This window comes from Vidua macroura, chromosome 3 (assembly GCF_024509145.1).
Source record: "Vidua macroura isolate BioBank_ID:100142 chromosome 3, ASM2450914v1, whole genome shotgun sequence".
Lineage (NCBI taxonomy): Eukaryota > Metazoa > Chordata > Aves > Passeriformes > Viduidae > Vidua > Vidua macroura.
This window is the reverse complement of record NC_071573.1, coordinates 66,097,029-66,118,050: the sequence shown is the minus strand read 5'-3', so window position 1 is coordinate 66,118,050 and position 21,022 is coordinate 66,097,029. Positions and strand designations below refer to the sequence as shown.

Below are 21,022 nucleotides of genomic sequence, written 5' to 3'. Positions count from 1 at the left end.
TTTTGCTCATTCTTTCTTCAAAGATGATTTTTACAATTTGCATTAAAATTTAAAAAGTATAGAATTCCTTCACGTTCAAGTGCAAAATCTCCAGTTTGCTAAAAGAAAATGAGTCTTTTATTACCAGGACAGATCAGTTAGACTCCTGTAACTCTAATAACCCTTCTTACAGTTATAACATCCTTTACCTGCTGTGAGGAATTATTTAAAAAGAGTTATTCTTACCTATCTTGAAAAACTTCAAAGTCTGAACTATAAAAGCACAGTCTCTGTGGACCAGCATAGCAGAGTATTCATCCCTATGCAAATTATGTTTTGGAAAACAGTATTCAGTCCATATAGTGAAAAATTGTGACAGAGGTAGAACAGTAAAACAAATTTGATTTGAACTACAGTGAAGTGTTCTTGGGCTTGAAAGCTTCCCAACATTTGATGGAGCTGAGAAATGCCACCAGTCTTGACATTACTTGCACTTGAATGGATTTCTCTGACTGAGCACATTCTTTAGCTATTTCTCATGTCTTCTTTTTAGTTTTTCTGAAAAGTGTTTCATAGCTTTTCTTAAAAGAACACCCAAAATATTCTACCTTCCAGTCAGTTGTGCTTTCATGACTACATTAAAAAATGAACAAAAAGACTTAGAATGTATAACCAATGATAGAAAAGGAGAGCAGATGGGAATTGATGTGCAGCAAAGGTGAGGGCTGTAGGAAGCATGTGAGGCTAGGAGTGGCAGAAAGCACAAGGAGAAGTGGTTGTGCTTTACTTGGGGGTAGGTGGCTATGCTGTCTTTGCAGGGAAGAGGGGGAAGTTGTTTGGTCCTTTTGAGTCAAGAGAGAAATTGAAGAAGCAGGATTCTCTGAAAAATCCAGGTGCTGTATTGTATGGCAACAACAAAACACTTTCTGTTCCAGCAGTAGCTAAGGAAGATATCATCCAGAAGCTGGATACCTGGAAATAAGCAAGATTTTACAATCTGCATCCAGAGGAGTGCTCTGGGTGCTGGCTGGCAGTGAGAAGCTGCAGAGGAGAGGAAATAAGTTACTCTTATACTGGTTTATTAAAGACCAAAGAGGTGATTCAAATATTCATTGCCCTATCACCTTACTACTGATCTGACAATGCAGCATGATCTGGCATCTGATTAATCAAATATAAAGGAAAGGTTAAAGTAATTAGTTTTAATCAGTGTGGGTTTATGGTGAATACCTTTTGTCAAAATAGCTTTGTTCCTTTTCTGAGGTTGTTGCTAATTTAGGGACAGACTTGAAATCATCTGTTTCAACTCTCAACCTTTTTCAAGTTGCTAATACACAATGTTTTGATTAAGAAAATAGAATGATACAAAGTCAACACTGTACACACATTAGGTGGCATTAAAACTGGCATAGTGGCAGTTTCTAAACCTAAAAGTGTTTCTTGAGCACAGAGGATGATGAATTGCATGCTATTTTACATTATTATCAGTGGACATGAAAGAAGAGAGAAAATTATTCCACATAAAATTTGCAGATGACACAAAGGTACGGGTGTGTGGTAATAGTTAACAGAACAAGCTGTTGTACAGAGTGGTCTGCTCTGATTGGTATGGACAAAATGCAAGAAAGCAGTAGGAGTCTGTATGAGGCCAAGTAAAAGGACTAGATATAGGAGTAAATACTGTGGACTGTGCTGATAGAATTGTTCTCTCTGTCCTAGAAAGCAGTATCAGAAAAGGTTGGGACACTGTGGAATTAGCAGGGTATGACCTCTACTGTGACTGTGTGATGCAAAAGGGAAAATAAGATTTTTGATATGTGAACAAGGGAAGGTTGAGGAGGTCTTGGTTATTGTATGGCTGGCTTTGGGACACTGTCCCATTGCATTGCTCAAGACTGAAGAATACTGATAACTAGAGAAGTTTTAAGTGAGAGCCATAAGAGTGCTAAGAGAAAGACTGTTTTATAGTGAAGGCTTGGCCTGCTTAATTAAACAAAAATAAGATTAGAAAGTGACTTGATAGAATTTTGTATGTGTTAAACAAAAATTGGTAGTAGAGCATCAAGAAGCAGTAGTGGAGTGAAAGCTGATGCTACCTAAATTCCTCTTTAAAATAATAGACTCAGATTTTAGTAGTTAGGTAATTAATCTCTGGAGTAACTTGTCAAGACTCCGAAATCTCTCAATTGCAGAACAATGGACAGTATTTGATACCTTTATAAAATACATACTCTGATTCAAACAGGCATTAATTTTGAGATGTACTGTGGTCTGTCTTATGCTGGAGGTAAAAGTAAATGGACATGTGGATCCTTGATCACATTATAGCTTATTATATGTGTGTTCTTTTGTTGGAACTTACACACACCTCAACCTAGCCTAATGCAAAAAAAAAAAAAAAGTATAAAAGGAAGAAAAAAGAAAACAGAATGAATACTGCAATAATCGTATTAATTTTAATTTTCATTTCAAACATGTTAGCTGTCACTGTAACAGACAGCTTCACTGGAAAAACCTTTATTTGCAAAAAAATTGTTCTGCAGTAGCTTCCTAACCAGAAGCAGCTTAGCCAGGTTGCCAGGTCATGCCAAGCACAACTGGTTACAGGGTCAGACAGCTGCTGGTCTCTCATAAAGCTCTTCTGATAAAGTGATTTTTATTCAGTGTATTTTGAGCTTTAGTTCTGATTTATCAGCTAAACCTGTAGTTTGTGGATAATTGTTTTTTCTTTTTCCCATTTTAACTTCTTTTCATACAGCAGGTAGCTGACAAAAGCCATAATATGACCTGATTGTAGAAAGTTGAACTACGAAAATTCATGCTAGGTTCAATAAGGTTCAAATAAGCTTTCCTTGAAACAACTTAATTAGGAACGTGATGGGTTCCCATGCCCTGAAGTCAAATAAAACTGGATGTCTTTCTGAAAGAGGATTTTGTGCAAGACGTGGTGATTTCAGTTCTAGAGTTGCTCTGTAGAATATTTTGGTGTGTGATATCCAAGGTTAGATTGCATGAACAGATTGTTTCCATTTTAGTTATAATGTCATAGCATGTAAAGTATCGAGCTGTGTATTTTTCAAAATACCTTGTACTGCTCGAGTTAACTGTTTGATGTGGAGCTGCCCGAATTTTAGAACTGAGATCAAAAGAATTTTGTTGGAAAAAATTCAGAAACTCAAACAGATTTCTTAAGGAGGAAACAGTTTTTTTTATGAAGAAAAAAACAAGTGGAGGTTGCCTTCTGTCTTGTCTTCATCTATGCTGTGACGGTTTACTCTTCTCTAAAGTGATCTAAGCATTAAATATTGAACATTAAAAGTTTTGAGATAATAGGTGTGGTGAGGTGAGTTTTAAGGCATTCACTTAGCAGGTAGCCAGGGAAATCTTCTGAGATATGAAAATATAATAATGTTAGGTTTTATTAATAGATCTAGAGTTAAAAGATGTATGAAGAACTTTTATTTTCTGTGGGAGTTTCCTCTCAAATTGTGAACCTTGTATACTCTGGGTAGGAAATTACACCTGATTTTTGTTTGCTTGATAATGAAACAAAAAAGCACTTACCCTGGCAGCCTGTGTCACCATTTTCTCCAGAGTATTCACAATGACAAGAAAAATGTTTTGCTGCTGAGACTTTCAAACTGACTCAGATTTCACTTTAAAGAATCTGTTTTTCTCTGTGCCCTTTTTCAATTGATTGAAGTAAGAAATAAAGTTCACTTCTAGTGAGACTGGAGATGCCATCACTGAGTTTCCCACAAGTTACATTCTGACTCCAGTACCTGTATATTTGTAAGGAAAAAAAAATTGCCTATAAAATCCTATGTGTATAGATCACAATTATAACTGTCATACTCGCATCACAAAATAGAATCATAGTATGGTTCGGGTTGGAAGGGAACTTTAAATCTTATCTAGTCCAACCCACCTGCAATTAGCAGGGCAATCTTCAACTAGACCAGGCTGCTCAGAGCCACATCCAGCCTGATCTTGAACGTTTCCAGGGATGAAGCTGGTACCACCTTTCTGGGTAGCTTGTTCCAGTGTTTAGTCTGAATGTCCTCCATTTTAGTTTAAAACCATTATCCATTGTCCTATCTCAACAGGCCAGTTATCTGAAGAAGAAGTATAGCAAGGTAGAGGTTTCCTTTTGAAACAAAACCAGTCTAAATTGTATTCAATTTCTGTCCTGCAACACTGGGAGGAGGATGGAAGAGATAAAAAGAATGGACAAAAGAGGAGGCTGCAGCTGAATGGACATAAGTTTTAAATGCCTGATGATCTTCATACAGTTTGATGAGAGCTGTTTCTTCAGTCAGGAGCAAGGGGGAATGGGATTGTGAGGTTCAGCCTAAGCTGTGTCAGCGAAACTGTAGAAGAAAAGCACAAAGCTTCAGGAAACTGAAAATCAATATATCCAGGCAATGAAAGCATTTTTATTACAAAGAACCAAAAGGTGTCACACAACAAAAGGTTTGCTGAAAGTGGAAAAGAGGAAAGTGTAAGGCGTCAGCTTTCCCAAGTAAAAAATAAATTGCAGTTACAAATAGACAATACAATATACTTTTTGCAGGATAAGAAGGTCTTGCCTTCAAGGAGTTAGCAGGGGTGAAACCTCCAACACTGGAAGGCATCTTCCACTGGGTTTTCTTATGGATACTATTTTTGTGTTGCCCCTCTGTTCCTATTCTGCTTCTTACATAAAGGCTTTCTGGTAGGCTTATTTAATAAAGGCTCATTTAATATAGAAAGAGGTCCTTTCCCTGAGTTTTTTTGACCTGAACAGACACAACAGTGGAGAGTAAATTGAGGCAGAGAGAGCTGAAGATATCCATGGGAGGTCTGTGGTAGAACTGGGGCTAGGTGTGCTGAAAAAAATCCCACAGTTATAGACCTCTGCCTGCTTTTCCTGATCCCCACTGCAAGGGTAGGTAAGACCTCTGGACCAAGGACCGTAGTTTCCATCTCACAAGCCATCCTGGATTACCGAAGTGCTTCATCTGTCTGACCTTTCAGAAATAATCAGACACAATAGAAAGTCTAACAAGTATTTGCCACAGGGTCAGAAGGTGCAGGGTTGCTGGGTTTTTTTAACTTGCTTGACTCTGGTATGAGACAAGCTCAGCAGACAGCATGGACTCAGCATGGTTGCTGCAGCTACAACTTCCATGTCCCTGGTGTTGGGCACAGGCAGAGGGAAGGCAAAAGTGTCTTAAGGTGAGACAAGAGGTACAACAAGATCTTCTCCATTCCTGTGGTGGATTGACTTTGTCTAGCTGACAGGTGCCTACCAAGCTGCTCTCTCACTCCTTCTCTTCAGCAGTTGAAGGGGAGAAAGTGGGATAAAAAATTCATGGGTTGAGACAAAGGTATGTAATTGATCCCAGCCAGACCCAGGATAACTCCCAAGGACCCTGTAGGCAGGTTGTTCTCATCTTAGATATTTCTTCCCCTTCTCACAACAGCACCAATTTCCAACTATTCTCATTTCCAGACATTTCTTCTGAAATACAGCAGTGCACCCTCCCAACTGAGTAGTTCAGGAATGCCCTAAACATTCATTAGACTAACACAAAGATTAAGCAAGCAATTTAGCAAAGATTAAACAAGTGATTACTTTGATGTTTCTCATTGATTTGATCTCTCCCTGTGCTCAGTCAGCAGCTCCTCAACACCCCAAGCAGTCCCATCTCCATCTTTGGGCATGAAATGTTTTGAGCAGGCTGTGAAGACAAATTAGTAGGTCTCTTATTGCATAAATCTGTATTAATTTTCATTTTCTCAGAATGTCATCTGCACAGAGCTGTGAAGTCAATGACCTTTGTACAAGGTTTGTGTTGAAATTAATGTTACTGTTATTTCCTCCTTCTCAAAGTCTTGTTGTAGTTTGTTCCACAGTGTCATTTGGGTTTTTAATTCTGATCTCTGACTATGAAAAGACATTGTTCATTCTGCTATGAATGCTCTTTCTTGAACTGAAATACTCTTCTTGAAGGAGCAGTTTCTGAAGCCACAGGTCTTGAACTGTTTTAAACTAGAAGAGAATAAATTGATGATATAATGAGTCTTCCTAATATCTGATTTCCATAGTTTGATGAATTTCAATACAGAATGTTTCATTAATATTATATAAAGAAGTGATTTGCAGGCAGATTAAGTGGTTGACACAGGTACTAAATAATAAAAGCATATAAATGAAATTCAAGCACACAATTAATTACAAGATTAATCTGTCCTTATCTGGTCCCATGATATCTCTCAGGTATTCCTGCATATTCATAATCATGTTAGTTCAGCTTAAAATTATTTTAAAATAAATATATTTATATATAACCTTAACATGATACTGATGATGTTCTGTACCTCATGTAGTTGCACAGTGCACACAGGTAAAGTGTGATACTTCCCAACAGCGTAAACTGTGAACTGTGAGCAAAAAACAGTGTCTGGGTCTCAGATTGCTGTCCTGTTTGAAGGGCCATATACTGCCCACCTGTGCATGCAGTAAGGAAGCTGTAGCAGCAATGTGGCATGATTTGATACCAGAATTTTCTCATTGACTGCTGCTGTTTTGTTCAGATAGTTTCCCCTGTCAGGCCCTCTGATGTCTGTCCAGGCACGTGGCCTAATAATCAGACTTAGGGAGCAATGGAAAATATTCACTAGGAGAAGAATCATCCTCATCAATTTCATTTGAACATTTGAAGGGCCATTGTCCTCCCAAATTTGGTTTTGGTTGGTAAAGATATTTTTGTATCTGCAAACAGTCTTCTATGATGTCCTTTATTTTCTTACCAAGAAAATAAATCTTGACAAAGAATATATCAGGAAAATTAATCCACAATGCCAGAGGTTTAACTCCAAAAAGGAGACAGAGGAGCCCTGTAACTTTATTTGAATAAAGGGAGGGGCCATGGAGCATTTCTCATGGGGTCTCTGAAATTGTTGGGTGACACAGTCCCAGTTTTATCCTATGTTCCCAGCCCTATCACCCTGTTCCTTTTCCCCATTGGCTGAGGTACTCAGAAGGCACAGACTTCCCAAATTGCCTACTCTGTGCTCCCCTCTAATATGCACCCCTCTTTTATCTAAAAGAAAGAAAGAAAAAAAGCTATTAATAATTCTAGTAAGTAATTGTTCTTGTTCTCTAGGTTCAGGGATTTAACATGGGCTTGACTAAGCAACAGTCCATGTTGATTAGTAACATTTTCTAGAACTAATAATTTCTAATAATTTTCTAATAATTTCTTCTGCTACTTCAAGCAGATTCACACAGTCTGTTTGTAAAGACACGTTCACCTTATTCCTTTCAGACAGAATCTGAAGAAGCAGAATGAGATCCTGTTTGGTAAATCGCGGTACGATATTTCACAAGTATCACCAGCTTTTCAGTCTTGTCTGGATTTCCCTGCTCCCACTTGGGCAGGCCACTGGGATGTTAGACCTGCAGCAAAATTTTCATGGGGGAAACAGGGCTGAGGTCAGTGGCCTTAGGAAAGCTCAGTCCAAAGTCCTCACTTCTCACTCCAGCAAGCCCTGTCATGGCTTGCTTAACTCGGATATAACCAAGGATGATCCATGTGTTCAAACTGGTGAAAGAGCATTTGACTTCTACTAATTCAATTCAAACTGAATTAAATTTTGGTTTATTACATAAGTAAATGAAGGCAGTAAATTATAAGGTAGTTTGTTACATCTCTGAAGTATTTAGGTACTTTACAGCCCTGCATGGCCCTTGTCAGATAATCCTTTCCACACATAAATAAAGCAGTGCATGTTGCTCAAAAGCAACATGTTAAGTTATCTGCAGTCATATTGGAGAATGACCCACATGAACATAAGCACTTAGCCCAGCTGTGCACTGTACATGATTGGTGTGTCACTGGATTCACTTATGCAGCTATGAGAGAATTTCTGGCTTTTTTTGACTTTTCTTATTTCTTACTAGGAAGAATAAAAAAACATCAATGGGAAATATAATGCATATCCTTACAGTGAAATCTGATTTAATGGCTAACTTCAATTCCAAAAGGCAAGGAAACAGAGAACTATGACTGGGATTTTGTCCTTCAGTTACAACTACAGCCTCAGATGCCTTTCAGAAGGGTGATTTCTGCAGAGCAAATGCTATTGAATAGCATAGAAATTCTTCCTAATATTTTTAATGCTAATGATAGGTTTATGCATGTATTTTTGTAACAGCAGCAGTCTAAAGCTTTAGAGCAGTGTCTCAAATGTCATGCTTACACAGAATATGATTTCATCCCTGATTTTTCCTCACACTTTTCAACTGTCAGATTGACCCCCTGCTCTCTGTGCTGCAAGCACAGATGTGAATCACTCTGGGAGGGGAAATAAAATAAACTTGCCACCTGAAGGTTGTGACCACACTTGTATATGGCTGGGAGGCAAAAGGTCCTCTGGGTCCTCTGGTTCTCCTGGGTCAGGGTGTGTTTTGGCATGCTGTTGCCCTGTATATGGGAAGGAGATGGCACATCAGCTGCACACATTGAGGACACCCTCAGTGGCCTGGTTACAGCCTGCTCATTGCCTTTGCATGACTCTACAGTTCAGTGCTGGCAAGGCAAAATTGTACCCACTCAGAAAATCTTTTACATGATTGAGTTTTCTCTTCCTTTTTTGCATATCTGAAATTTAGATACTACTATTGTGAAGAAATTGCAATAAAGCAATCTGGAAGGCAGGGAGCAATGCTCTGGCAAATGTCACTTGGTTTGTTTTCTTCAAGAGGACTTTACAGCTCCCGTTTTTTCAGTTTTCATTTTAATTAAAGTGATTCATCACTCTCCTTCTTTAGGTCATCAGTGATTTCAGTCATACGTTCGGCACTGCAGCAGGTTCCTAGAGACCAGGAATTTCTCTGTCTTGACCCTCTAAAAGTCTGCAGCTGGCGACTTCCCAGACCACTTACAGTTTATTTATTTTTATTTATTTCAAACACCTTGCAGTTCTGAATTCTAATAAAACAGGAAAAATTAGATCAGTGGCCTTATGTTTTTTCAGCTGAGCCTGTTCCATCATTGTGTGTCAGGTCTGTAGTAAATTTACAGTGTTGACAGAGGCAGTTGTGCTGTTTCACAGAACTGAAAGGAAGATAGGAAGGGAGAGATTTATCTTGGAGCCTAAGGGTAGAGCAGTAAACCAGAACCACCACACTCACTCCTAAAAATGAAGAACTTAGTGTTGTTGGACTTTTCATTTAGCAGGAATTGAATTTTCACCAGCTGTAATTTCCATTTAAAATTACTTTTTTTCTTTTTGAATTGTAAGCAGTATGCAGAAGAATACAGCTGCAGAAGTTTGGACCTCTTGTGTAGTTTTGGCTGAGTAATGATTTTATCACTGCTGTGTATTGAGCAAACAGCAAAAGCAAGGAAAAGGAGAAGGAGAAGTACTTGCACTCCACCTCTCTGTAAGGCTGGTTTTGTCGTGCCCCCTTTCACCAAGTGCTTCCTTTCCTGCAAGACCCTTCTGTGTCTTAGAAGTAGGACGGCAGAGAGGACCTGTGAGAGCACCTCTGGGTTATTGCTGAATCAATTCTGGGCACCCAACTCAAAATGCCTTAGAGGGACCTTGCTTTCAGAAAGGACCGGTAGCAGACAGAGAAGAAAACTCAACACCTTTCAAGTCCTGCAAGTAGGGCCCTCAGAACTGATCCTGCCGGCCAGGAAAGGTGTTGCCTGCTGAAACCCATCATTACTGTAGCCCTGGGGTAGTTACTGACTCAAACCAGGAATTCACTCTCCAGCTGTGCCTCTGCAATTTCTCTAGAGCCAGACCACAAACTTCTCTTCCAGAAGGTGACACCCAGTTCAGTAAAGCAGCCAAACTCTTAAATTGTTTGCCTAAGTGGCTTCAGGGGTCTTGTTCTGAGGACTTGCACTGACATATTCTGCTTCCTGTGGTGTATCAGCCACCAGATTAGTGGTAGATCTATTGACGGTGTTTTCTATTTCTCCATAATGAAGTTGTGCCACCCTGAAACTCAGTATGCAGGCTTCACAGGCAAGAATAGGATAGAGACAGACACTCAGCCAAAGAGAGAAAATCCTGTCCTCCATGCATTAAAAACTGTTTGGAAAAAAAATGCATAAAACTTTCATGTCCTTGTATTTGTCATAATATCCATGAGCAAGCAACTTTGAGCATTACTCCTGCTTGAGGGGCTACAGAGTGAGGTAGCAGCAATACAACCTACACATGGGAAAAAGCAAAAGAAGGTCAGAGCCTTAAAGAAGTGAAGTTAGAATGAGCCACAGGCACATGAGCATCTCTCCTTTGAAGCAGATGGAGATATGCAAAAGTGTGCAATGGCTTAGTGCTGTCCTTGATGAAATGCTAATGTGGGTATCCTTTGTCTTTCTGTACCAGGGGTGCAATTAAGAGGCCAATATTCAGGGGCCAATTTAAGGACATTTTTCTTAAGGTTTCTTTTACATGCTTCAAGCATATAGATTATGGAGTAGAAACTCACTGTAAAAACGATGCAAACTTCTGGGAATTGCATATGCCTACTTGGGGAGAAAATGTCCACAGAAGCAGGGTTTTTTTTGAATTCTGGAACAATTTTCAAGAGTTGCAGGGGAAAAAAAGTATCTGTTTTGTTCTGAAGTTTTAAGTGTAGTTAGTTTTATCCAAGCAAAAGATTTTGCATAATTCAGGCAGATAAATTTGATTTTTAAATTAAATATTTACAATAGATATTAAGTGCTCTCTAGAATGAAAAAAAATGTTATTTTGCAAATGCACTGATATTAAAAAAAGAAAAAAAATTCTACCTCTTGTAATAATTGGATTAGTAGCTTTAGTTCTCCAAAAGCCAGCCATGATATTCACACGTTCAATTTTGCATTTCCAATATTAACACCTGTCTTTTTTTGTCCTCCAGTTTTACAAGTAAACTATAATTTTTTTAGTTGCCTAATTGTAGATGAACAGTCAGTGAACACATATGCATATGCTTAGAGTTATGAATTTTATACGGACAGAAATTCAGAAACTATTTTTGCCACTTTTGGGAGCATCAGAAAAAATCCGAAATCATCCATCATCTTGACTCACATTCATACTATTTTCTAGGAACTCCAAGCCCGTACTTCCATGTTTCTGACAACACTGAATTAAGTCACAGTAGCATCTATCACTTGAGGAATCTTGAGTCATATGAACTTGTGTTCCATCAGACCATTCAATCAAGATTGGCTTATCAGTGGCAGGGGTATAGCAGGAGCTGTAGTGCTTTTCATCTCCTCCTTTATCAACTGTCTCTCAATAGCTGTAAGAGTCCATAAACCCCCATCATTTTAAACTGTATTAGCAATGTACAGTAATGGCAAGAGAGCAGTAAGAAGTGATGTTGTACTACTTTGGGCACTGGTGAGCTATTTTTCTTGATGCTGGGAATCATCCAGGTCTATTACTGTAGGCTTTCAGCTCCTCTGAGAAAACTGGGAGCTGATGATGATCTTAACTGAACTGAAACTTTATAACTCTTTCTCATATTATCTAAAGATATTCGTCACTGTATTTATAATGTCCTGAGCCTTAGGCATAAAAACCACTGCAAGTGAGATGAGCTAATGCAATTTGACAGTGAATTACTTTTCTACAAGAAACAGAGAGCCATCGGTCCTTCCACATCCTCATTACTTTCAACATCTGAAAGCTCAGACTGGTGCATTTGGAAGGGAGTAAAGATAAATATCAATCTCAAAACCACATCTATTTGTGTGCTTTATTCTTGAATGATAAAAATAACTGATCAGCAGCCCAATGACTGCCTAGATTTCAATGGCAAAAATGTGGTATTTTCAGTGGCTGTCACATGGATTTCTAGCTTGAGAAATTACAGCTCACTCTTAATACATTATTGAGTCTCTCACTCTATTTCTAAGACTGGAAATACCACTTTTGAATTAATTTTTGGATAATGATGGAAGAAGTTACTTTTTCAAAAGTACCGTATTTGGCAGTTGGTGTTTGTAACTAGTTTTGTAAGCTCTTGTATGGAAAGTTAATTCTGTCATTTATTATTCCAATTTAGATCAAATATTTACATATTTATATATTTATATATCTTAATTTCTCTAGTCATACTTGGCTGGACAGTGAAATTTATAAAAATATATGGACTGCAGCTAGCTTCAGTCAATTTATTTGACTAAAATAACCTGAAATACAATTCTTTTATCTCATGGTCATCTATAATTATACTTCTGATTTCATCACAAAGATTGAAATATTTTCAGTCTATCCAGTATAGGCTGAGAAGTTGCCAAGAACTTTATACAGAGAGACCATCATTCTTAAAGAGAAAAAGCCTCTGGGGCTCCAAGTCTGGTGATTTTTACCTGAAAAGGAATCAGGAAATTGCTGATTGGAAGGCAGATGGCTTTTTGAAAACCTAGGCATGTTTTTAGGATAAGCATGTTTTCTTTCTTTGTTAGCTCACTGGTAGGATGACTATAAGAAAATTGCACCAAAACACACACACACACGCCCCATGCCTCCAATTTGCTTGTAAGGATTTAGCACTGGACTCCATCAAGATAATAGCATGGAAGTTTTGTCACCACACTTTTCTTTGCTATCTTTAAACATGTATCTTATTCAATAAGAATAATTTAAAAAGGAGTGCCTTCTTTGCATTTAGAGTCAGTGCAGCAAGTGTCTCAACCGTATATAGTTAACTATTAAGTGCAGGGATGTGTTTTATCTGTGTAAGAATAGTCTTAAAAAATTCCAGTTACTAAAGTGTTGGAAAACACACATAACTATGACCATGTTTGTGTGTGAAGTTGGGGTTATAAGTGTATGGTAAATTAAACCTATTTTTAAGAATTGCTGTAACTGGCAATATACAAGAATTGGGAAATTTGTTAGGTAAAAGCTGATCTTAAGATACTGCTTCAGAGACTCCCAAGGCTTTCTAAATGTGATTCTGCTTTGTTTTCATCCAAAGTCAACAATCTGGGCTGGTCCTCAAGCTATTACTGAAAAGCAGCAGAGCCTGAGTCTGCCACAGCTTTGAGGCAGATGTACCTACACCTTGATTTTAAGTGACATCCCCAAAAGGCTCTTAAAATCAAGCCCAGTTGTATTTGAATACAAATTAGAACCTTAATGTCTTGAATAGAAAAACTTCAAAGCAACTAGGAAAGCCAAAAAGCAAAGGATAAGAAGCCTGGGCAGCTCTCCCCATGCCCAGGGTGTCCTTCCAGATGAGGCAGTGGCTGCTGGGGCTTCTTCAGCTCTAGGGAAGTGCTGGCTGTGTGTCCAGGTCTGGCTGTCCTTTCGCTGCCCCTCAGGGCTGTCCCTTGGATGCTGCAATGAGATGCTGGGCCCAGCTGAGGAAAGAAGCTGTGGAGTTGATGCAGAGCTGCAGTGCAAGTGACAAGTTGCTGGGGAGGTGGCAAGAGAAGATGATGAGAACAAGGAGGTGCAGAGCTCCCCTCTTACCCCCAGCTTATGGCACAGAGTATTTCTTTCAAGCCTCAGTGGGAGCTTGAGGTAGTCTGCAACTCACTGTGTAGAAAACCCACCCTTTGTGCTGAGATCCAGTACAAAGCCTGTACATCACATAAATGCAATAAATATTTCAAAATAATGACTCACTAGAAATTAAGTGATGGATAGGCTTGGTGTTTCTTTCTCTGATTTGTCGGTTAATATTTGTTGTTTGTATTCTAATGCACTGTATGGCTTTAGTTGGGATCCAGACTTTGGCATTTCACTGTTCAGCCATGGCTTGATACCTGTATTCTGAAAATATTTTACATTGATTTGTTCTTGCTTGCCAGAAATAGTAAAGGTGTCTTTTATTTAGACCTACAAATCCACTGTATTTTCTTGAGATGTCATCTAGAATGATTGCAGGGAGTGTAGACTATGGGAGTAGTTTACCAGCATAATATTGTGGCACAGCAGCCCATGATGTTATTATCAGTATATTGTTGGGTGATGTGCTTGCTATTAGTGCTGTGAACATTTAATTGTAGAATACTGGGAATGCTTCTGTAAATTCCTCTAAAGCAGTGTACAGCAGCTTTGATGCATTAACTGAAGATGCTTGCTGCAATCCTTATCTTATTGAGAGAGGCAGAGAGGAGGGAAGGGTTGCCTGTGCCAACTTGTAAAATTTCTCCCCTGTGTAACAGGCATGTCAGAATAAGGGGAAAATAAGAAAAGAAGAGTTTCCATGCAAAATTAGTGTAGAATCTTGTTCTCTAGATGCAATCAATTTCAGAGCAATGCAGGACTAATAGGACACTTCATATACTTCAAAGCTATTATAAAATCTCCAGCTTTAGCTTTCAGTGAGAGCTCAGTTGATTGTCCAGAACAAATCTTGTTAATTTATTCTTTCACAAGCTGCCTGTGTCAGTGTTAAGTGTGAACCACAAAATATGGAAGTAATGTCCGTGTCCTCATTAAGCAGCTATTCAAGTGGGGGGTGGTGTGGGAGCTTTGGAACTCAGCTGCAGTGAAAAGAGTCACATTCAATGCTGGTGATGGTAGTTAGTATTTGTGATTTTTGACATGTGCTGTTCCTGTGTTTTCTATGGTAATATGCATCAACATTCCGACAAGATAACTAGAATCTTAAAATAAGTTTTCACATCCACCTGTAAGCATTTAAATAAACTTGACTGGATTTCTACAGGATACAGGGGCATAACTTCAGCTTACTTTGAATCAGTGGGAAGTTTTTAAGATCTTGTTTTATTTCTCCTCACGCTTTTATAGAAACACAGTAAAATGCACTCAAGTGAAGAAGCTTGGCAAAATCCCAGTGCTGTGACAGACATCATCAACATCACTATGGCATAGCAGTTGTCAGTCTCAGAATGAAGTGTATCTGTTTTTTCTTTTTTTAAATACACGCTTGGAACATTTGGAGTGGTAACTTTGTGTTGCAGTCATTACCATCCTGGAGAAAACACGATCCTGCCTGCAGGCCCTTTCTAACAGTGCCATAAAGCAGCCTTTACAGATGTGCTCCTCTAGTGAAATTTTGGCTCAGAAAACAGACTGCCAATCTCTTGTCTGCTGGAGCCTGTGGCATGCTGAAGGATTAACACACCTCATGCTAGAGATTAAAAGTAGTGGTAGCCTCTGTTCTTTACCATCTGAGATACTCTAAAACTGATGCACTGGAGACTTACCAGTGGAAAGATAACAAATAAAGTACAAAAGAGAGGAGGGAAAGCAGTTAAATTAAACTGACATGGAGAGTGCTTTAAAACAGGATTTTGTGTCAATTAAATAAGCCTGAATGTTTAAATCACTTGGCCACCCCCTGAATGTCACTGATTCTCCAGCATACAGCAGCTGTGATTGTGTGGCTCCTTCTCAATGTTGCACTGCCTTGATTTTGTGTTGTGAAGAGTGTTTCTATGTTCTGGGAATTAAGTACTATTCAGAGCTAAATGTTTTATTAACTTCATGTAAAATAATTACAGGATAACCTGCAGATAGCTGTTTAGTACACTTTATTACACCAGTGTGTATGTGCAAGGAACCAAGCACTAGCTCCAGAGTTCTTTGAAATGAGAATGTCTGCCTTCAGAAGTCTAGCTTTGTCATGGCTGATAAAGGAGATACTCAAGTGACAGAAATTGCCATAAACCTGGAGGAACAGGTAAAAAGATGCACAGCAGCTACCAGCCCAGACATTTAAACAGAATTAAATGGCTCCCAACCTAAAGATGAGGCTTTGTCTAATGGCTCCTCTCCTAAAGAGACAATAAAGAAGTATTTTTTAAAATTCTGTTAGTATGCTGTGAAAAACCTACTTAGCAACATCTGGAGGTTTAGGAGTAATTCTGACCTACTTCTCACTTCAAAATACCCATCTGATCCTAGGTTAATGGTTGGACTAAATGACCTTTTCCAGCCTAAATGATTCAGTGATTCTATGCATTTATGAGATCAAAGCTTAACTACAAGCTGCAGATCTTTCCCTGTTTTAACTTGGTTTGAAAAGGTACTGTTGGTGTTACTGAGGGAAAATGGGATTTTTGAAGAATTACTTTGTTTTGATTTAAATAGAATACAAGTAGAGAAATAGAATAGCACTCAGCTAAAGAGAAATTGCATCCTGAAAGGCAGAAACCCTCACTTTTTTGAAGCTTTTTGTGGCAAGACTCTCTTTTTGGTGTACTGTTTGAAGGCCATCAAACTGCACAGCCTTTCTTCAAGATATGAATGAATATTGCTTCCTCAGTGAATGAATGTGCTACTGAAGCCAGCACGATAGACCAAAGGCTTAGGGAAGGAATCATCCTTTGTGCCAGTCTCTGAGTGGTGGAGCATATGAAAAGCAACACAGAAAGTGTTGCAGATAGGAGCCATGTTGCATATTTCAACAGTCTTATGATTTTTGGGGAAGATACTTATGAGTGCCAGACATGACAGCACTGAGTTAGTGTCTTTTTACTTTGTCTAAAGGAAATAGTAGGCTTTCCACAGCTATTGAAATCTTTTCAGTGTTTGCTTGCTGCTTCTTCTTAAAAAAGAATGGGTATGTTATTATTCTTCTCCAGGTATTAAAGGCTCAGGAGCTAAGACTCTTGTATTATTAGTTCATCGTTTGCAGGAAAAAAAAATTAAATACAGTTAATGCTACCAGCATTTTTTTTTTAATTCAGGTATCTTACATTGGTTATTAGGTTTAGCAAAAAATTGTATTTTTCTGTATAGCTGCTGACATTGTCACCAATTAAAAAAAATTAAGATTTGCTTCTGCTTTTCTGTTTGGAGAGAGATGAGTTATTCTCTTCCATTCAGCCAAGGCAAAAATGAGCATTTTACTGATCTTGTGATTTGCTTTCACTTACTTAATTTTAATTTCATTACTGTTTTCCATGATAATGGTTAGTGTGACAGAGCCTACAGTGGTGAGAGAAGGGGAGGACACAAAATCTTCTGTGCCACTGCTTATCATTTATGTCTGTAATGGGCATATTACTGGGTGTGGCAGGAGAGTTTAATATGGGCATGAAGAGTCACATTTTGTAAAATAGATCACCTTTGCTTCAAGACTGAGCATTTAATGGGCACTTGAATTAGTTCTGCTTAAACATCTAACGTGCTACTCTTCGAATTGATGAAATAAGAATAAAATATTTTTATCTTTCTGTGTCATCCATCAACTGTGTAATGTTTAACTAAGTCCTGACTGGAAGAGAAGCAAAACAGCTTGATTTCAGAAGGAGTTTTCTTACATAATTAGAAATACCAAATGTGTGCAGAAATCAGAGAGAAGTGGTATGTGTGCACTCAGTATCATTTATCAGTCAGTGTTTTGAAAGACAGTGTAATTGATGGTACTACTTGCACTCGGACTCCCCCCCACAAAGTAGTTTTCTGCAGTTTTTACATTCAGTTTTTGTCTAAAAGACAGTTTTTACTCAAAAGTTCTTTCAAATTACAGAGATTATAAGGATTCAGCCTTTACCTACAGACTTGGAGGTATTTAAGTTCACAGTCTTGATTTTTGTCCATGTCTATATTTACTGCACTCCGATTGCCCTTTGTGTTCATTGATAACTTCAATAACAAAATAGCAAATGGATTTTTGGGCATATTTTGTAATTGACAGAAGACATAGAAAGGTATTCTCAATGACTTTTCAGGAATAAGACCATAACATTTGAATTACCTTCTTTTTTATAAGTTTATGAAATGTAAATACAGAAGCTGAGGGCAGGCTGCATGTGTGTCTGTGTGTCTGTGTGTGTGTATGTGTACGCTGTCAACACTGACTCTTTAGGAAAACTTTCACTTGTAGATGAGGCTGAATGACTTGACAAAGAATCAACTATGAAAAAATATGGTTGTTTCAGAAACTTCAAAATAACAATGAGAGAATCAAAACAGCTATCAAACACAGCTTTGAAATTTACCTGGTGTTTTTCAGGTTTTGTTGGTTGGATTTTTAATACAAATATCAGTACAGACTGGTTAGACCTGGTGACACACCTTAATATAGAGAGCTGAGCTAAAAAATATGCCTTTTGTAAGACCTCATCAAACTTCCCAGCAGTCTGAAAAAAATGTAATGATTAGTGTGATTCCCAAAAGCTAACAGCCCTAGGGGAGCAAGAAATAGGTTATTGTGAAAATCCTTTCCTCAGAGAGGGTGTGTTCAGCTTTATGTAAATCTAAGCAGGATCCAGGATGCTTCTCTTCAGAGCAGGTGCAGTCCCCCAGCGAATGTAATACAACTTTCACTCACAGGCACGGCCAAAATACAGGGACGCACCTGCATTTCATGTAAAGCCAGCAACCGATTTGCAAACATCTAATTTACTAATGAAATGAAACTATAGAAATGGCAGTAGGCAAGAGGACACCCCCGCATGAAACTTAATTACAGAAGGATGTAGGAAACAATATCCAGCTAAATGAAGGACTGTAAACAAGTGTGCAAGATTAATATATGGATTTAAATTGCAGTCACTATTCAAATTTTCTGTTCCATGTCAACAGCAGAGCAGGTAACAGCAGGAACTGAGGATCCATAGTGTAGGCAGCATTTGCATCATGGTCTTGGATGTCACCTCTGTCGAGTGTGTTTGTTTCCCTTGGTTGTGTTTCACAGTAGAGTGAGTAACGTAAAAGCAGAGGTAGCAGTAATAGAGTCTTACTTGCTACTTCTCCAGCAGTCTCCCATCAAAACACAGGGTTTAGCACAATTAAAGTTTGTTCTTTACTCTGTGTGTCAGGCTGTTTGTCAGTGAGGTATGTTAGCTGAATATAACTACCCAGCCTTCCAGTGTCTCTTTGGTTAAATGGTGCCATGACTGGCAACACGACACATTTAGTGGGAGGATTGTTTAGGAGAAAAAGGGAAACAAGCTTGACATTTGAGTTTACCAAATTGTGGGAGCACAGATACTCATCACTGCCAAACACGCAGAGCCGAGGTCAGGGAAATTTGTCAGGGAAAGCAAAGCAGCCTTGAAGCAATATTTTTTTTTTACTGTCTGGCAGAGAACACACATGAAATACTGTTATAGCTGAGCAGGGTGCTGCCCTCCTCTACTCCCTTAGGATTGCCTAGTTCCCTTTCCTCATTCCAGACTCAAATGAGACATTGCAGATCATGCTCCTCTCCTTCATGTCTTCCCCTAGGGAGCTCAGCCCCTCTGTTCTGGGGGCTGATGACAGCAACAGTAGCAGTGGGCAGGGCTCAGACTAGATGTCCCCTTTGACTGCCCTTTTTCTCTCCCTGGCATTGTTTTTGCTTGCTTCTCTACCAGACCAGCACTTCTTGCATCTCATTCTTCTGCATGGGAAGGTGTATCTGTAGAGCAGGCCTGGTCAGCATGAGAGTATTGACACATGGGGGATCTGGGAAAACTCCTAAGGGTAATTTAAAAAATACAGATATTCCTGTGTTGTGGGCATAGGAGATGCTGTGACAAAATTTGGAAAAGGAGGATTGTTTGGACTCAGTTGGGCTGTGTGGTTAGATAATAAATTCTACAAGAAGAGTAAAAGAGATGGAGGGAAAAGTAAAAGACTACTACAAGAAGAGTAAAAGACTTGGAGGGAAAAAGTCTTTCAAATATAGCAATTTTTGCAGTAAAGAGAAAATTATAGGAAGACAGAGAACGTGCACAAAAGAAGAAGCTATTTGAGACCTGTGGGGAAAGAGAATGGGGTTGTAATAGGAGAACGCAGAAGATATTGGAGATGAAAAATAAGAAAAACAGATTAAAGCAAAAAGCCTAACCAGAAAATATATTTCTAACAACCAGAAGGAGACAGGAAGGGGAAAACTGTAATCTCCTGTTGCCATCAAGCAGAAGAGAAAGTAAGCAGTTGGAAAGGTGAAAGAAAATGTATTTATATTTGCATAGTAGATGGAAAGAATAGTTTATATGATGAAATGTATATTCATCTTGGTGATGAAACATGATGCTTAATCTTCTTTTTCTCTTTGGCTGCTAAGTCTTGAAAAAGCTGTGTTTCCCACTGTGTCTGAGTGATAACCCTGGGTCTTTCTGTTAAGGAGGATGCTCAAAGGATGCAGTATTGTGTTTTGGTTGATTTAAACTATCATTTATCCTTTGTGAAATGTGAAATGCAAAATTAAATGGTAGGGACGTGCCGTCTGCTGTTGTTTAACATGTGAATAAAAGCTACTATGTTGGCACAATGTTTATGCTCATGATAAGAGCAGGAATAATGGAAATGTTATGTTGGCTATACCCAGCAGGTCCCCCCATTGACTGAAGCATCATGTTTCTTCAATGTCCCAGAAATGTTGAACATGATTCCTGGAGGAGGATGAGCATTTCCTCCTTAGTGAGGAGGCTGAATGTTTTATGTCTGTTATTCTCATTCCTTTCAGGGATCTCTTGCTGTCTGTGGCACTTGGCCAGGTACTCTCCCTCCTTATCTGTGGCATTGGTCTCACAAGCAAGTATCTGTCAGAAGACTTCCATGCCAACACACCTGTTTTTCAGAGCTTCCTCAATTATATCCTTCTGTTCTTGGTTTACACAACAACGCTAGCCGTCAGACAAGGTAAGTGTCTCTCTGAAACTGTTTTATAGAAAACAGTGGGGATAAAGGCTTTTGCAGAACAACAACAAACAATATGATTCAGACACCTATCCCACTAACATTTGTTCTATATTTACATTACCTGGAAATTTATATTGAATGAACTGAAAAAAACGCCAACAAATCTTCATTAGCAAAGAATGAATCATTAGACCTGAAGGACTGGGGTGCTACCTAAAAGCTAAAATAAACATCCGTACTTTTGAATTCTGATTGTTCTTGCCTTTCTGGGAAATATTTCAAGTATGCTTTACATCTTATGTAGACTAAGGAGAGCTCAGATACAAGCAAAGAAGAACTTGCTAGTTCTAGATGCTGATCATGGCAATTCAGTAGTTCACTTACTAGACGGAAAGAAATAGCAGCCAATTTTTAGCTATTGGGAAGTCAGGGATGAAGGGAGAGATTTCAGGGTGCTCTCTCTCTGGGGGGAGGTTTGGGCAGA

At 38.7% G+C, this 21,022-nt stretch overlaps 1 protein-coding gene across 1 annotated transcript in view; it reads left to right on the top strand.

Annotated features, from left to right (window-relative positions):
* Nucleotides 1–21,022, top strand: part of SLC35F1 (solute carrier family 35 member F1) — a 149,485-nt gene that overhangs the window by 31,262 nt on the left and 97,201 nt on the right. The window contains exon 2 of the mRNA XM_053973294.1: nucleotides 20,363–20,538. Coding sequence (XP_053829269.1) covers nucleotides 20,363–20,538 — 176 coding nt within the window. The remainder of the gene's footprint in view (nucleotides 1–20,362; nucleotides 20,539–21,022) is intronic.